The sequence below is a fragment of the Olea europaea genome, unplaced genomic scaffold (genome assembly GCF_002742605.1).
Source record: "Olea europaea var. sylvestris unplaced genomic scaffold, O_europaea_v1 scaffold1243, whole genome shotgun sequence".
In the NCBI taxonomy this organism is placed as follows: domain Eukaryota; kingdom Viridiplantae; phylum Streptophyta; class Magnoliopsida; order Lamiales; family Oleaceae; genus Olea; species Olea europaea.
Genome location: NW_019229866.1, coordinates 215,251 through 216,529, shown reverse-complemented (window position 1 = coordinate 216,529; position 1,279 = coordinate 215,251). Strand labels below are relative to the sequence as shown.

Here is a 1,279-nt window from a genome sequence, read left to right as displayed (position 1 = left end):
AATACAAAACAAGACTCAAACTATGCCACCCCACTCCCATTTATCACTTTTCCCACCAAACTGTTTTGTGTGTGTGTGTGTGTAAAATTTCTAGAAATAGAATCATTCTATCTTATTTACGAAGCCAAAAGTCTGATATAAGACTACAAGTACAGATGTTTATACTTGGATACTTATTTACTCTCTCTCTCTCTCTCTGATCTCTCTTCATTGTGAGGTTGAAGCTTGATTTTGCATATGTTTTGAAAAAAATGAGAGATCGTATGGAAAAATTTGCACTAATTCCATTCTCCTTCGGCTGTGATTCTGACACAAGTGTTGAAGTTAGCACCACACAATTACCTGAAAAGAAATACACAGACTCAAGTGTGGTTGTAACAAGTATATGTGCTCTCTCTCTCTCTCTTTCGATCTCTACACAATATACATAATATTAGAGTGAAAATATAGTTGAAGTTTATTCTCATATTGGCTGTTTGATTTGTGGTCTTCATTTTAAGGACAAACGGAGGGAGAGGGAAAGCCTTCAAGAGAGAAATCAATGAAGAAAACGAGAGGATGCTTGGCTCTTCCAAAACCACTTTTCTCCAAGGGCATACGTAGATTGATGAAGAATCTCAAAAGTTTTTCTCAATTGTTTGGTAAGTATACTGAAAGAACTTACTTTTGTTACATGCCCAATTATTTTTCTTCTGTTTATACTATCAGCTTGTGCACGATAGATCTGGTATATATGATTAAACAAACTTGAACTGACCCGAAAGATATTCACGTTAGCAGTTATATATGAAGGTACTTGATTATTTATTTATTTTTTCAATTTTTTTGGTGGAGATAGTATAAAAATTATTGGTAAATTTGTTACATTTTTATGTAAAAATTTTTGAAGTAACCCTTGTGAAAATTAATAGGGTCAATTAGTGCCAACCTAATTAAATGAATGTTATAACCTTCAAAAAAATTAAAATTTTTTTATGGTCCATTCATGTTATGAAAATAAAAATATTCGAATATTGTATAGAGGCGATTAAAAAAGAAAGAAGATGTGTCTGCCATCAAATGAGAAGTGTGGAATGATGGTGTTGGATTGGGCAAGCTATCGGATTCAATAATTTTCCTTTTTAACTTTTTAGAAAAAGATTTAGTAAATTAAATAAAGTCCATGTGGGTTCGTTCATATCTCTTTGGGCAGTTGGAGCAGCCACCAAACTTATTTTTTAATTCTTATTAATAAATTGATCCTTAGGACCCACACGTTTCTACAAATGCAATTCACCTC

At 32.4% G+C, this 1,279-nt stretch overlaps 1 protein-coding gene across 1 annotated transcript in view; it reads left to right on the top strand.

Moving 5' to 3' along the window:
• The first annotated feature begins 93 nt into the window (after positions 1-93).
• The window catches only part of LOC111374378 (CRIB domain-containing protein RIC4-like), a 3,015-nt gene continuing 1,829 nt past the window's right edge, over positions 94-1,279 (top strand). Inside the window, exons 1-2 of the mRNA XM_022997043.1 lie at positions 94-381; positions 501-641. Coding sequence (XP_022852811.1) covers positions 252-381; positions 501-641 — 271 coding nt within the window. The 5' untranslated portion in view covers positions 94-251. The remainder of the gene's footprint in view (positions 382-500; positions 642-1,279) is intronic.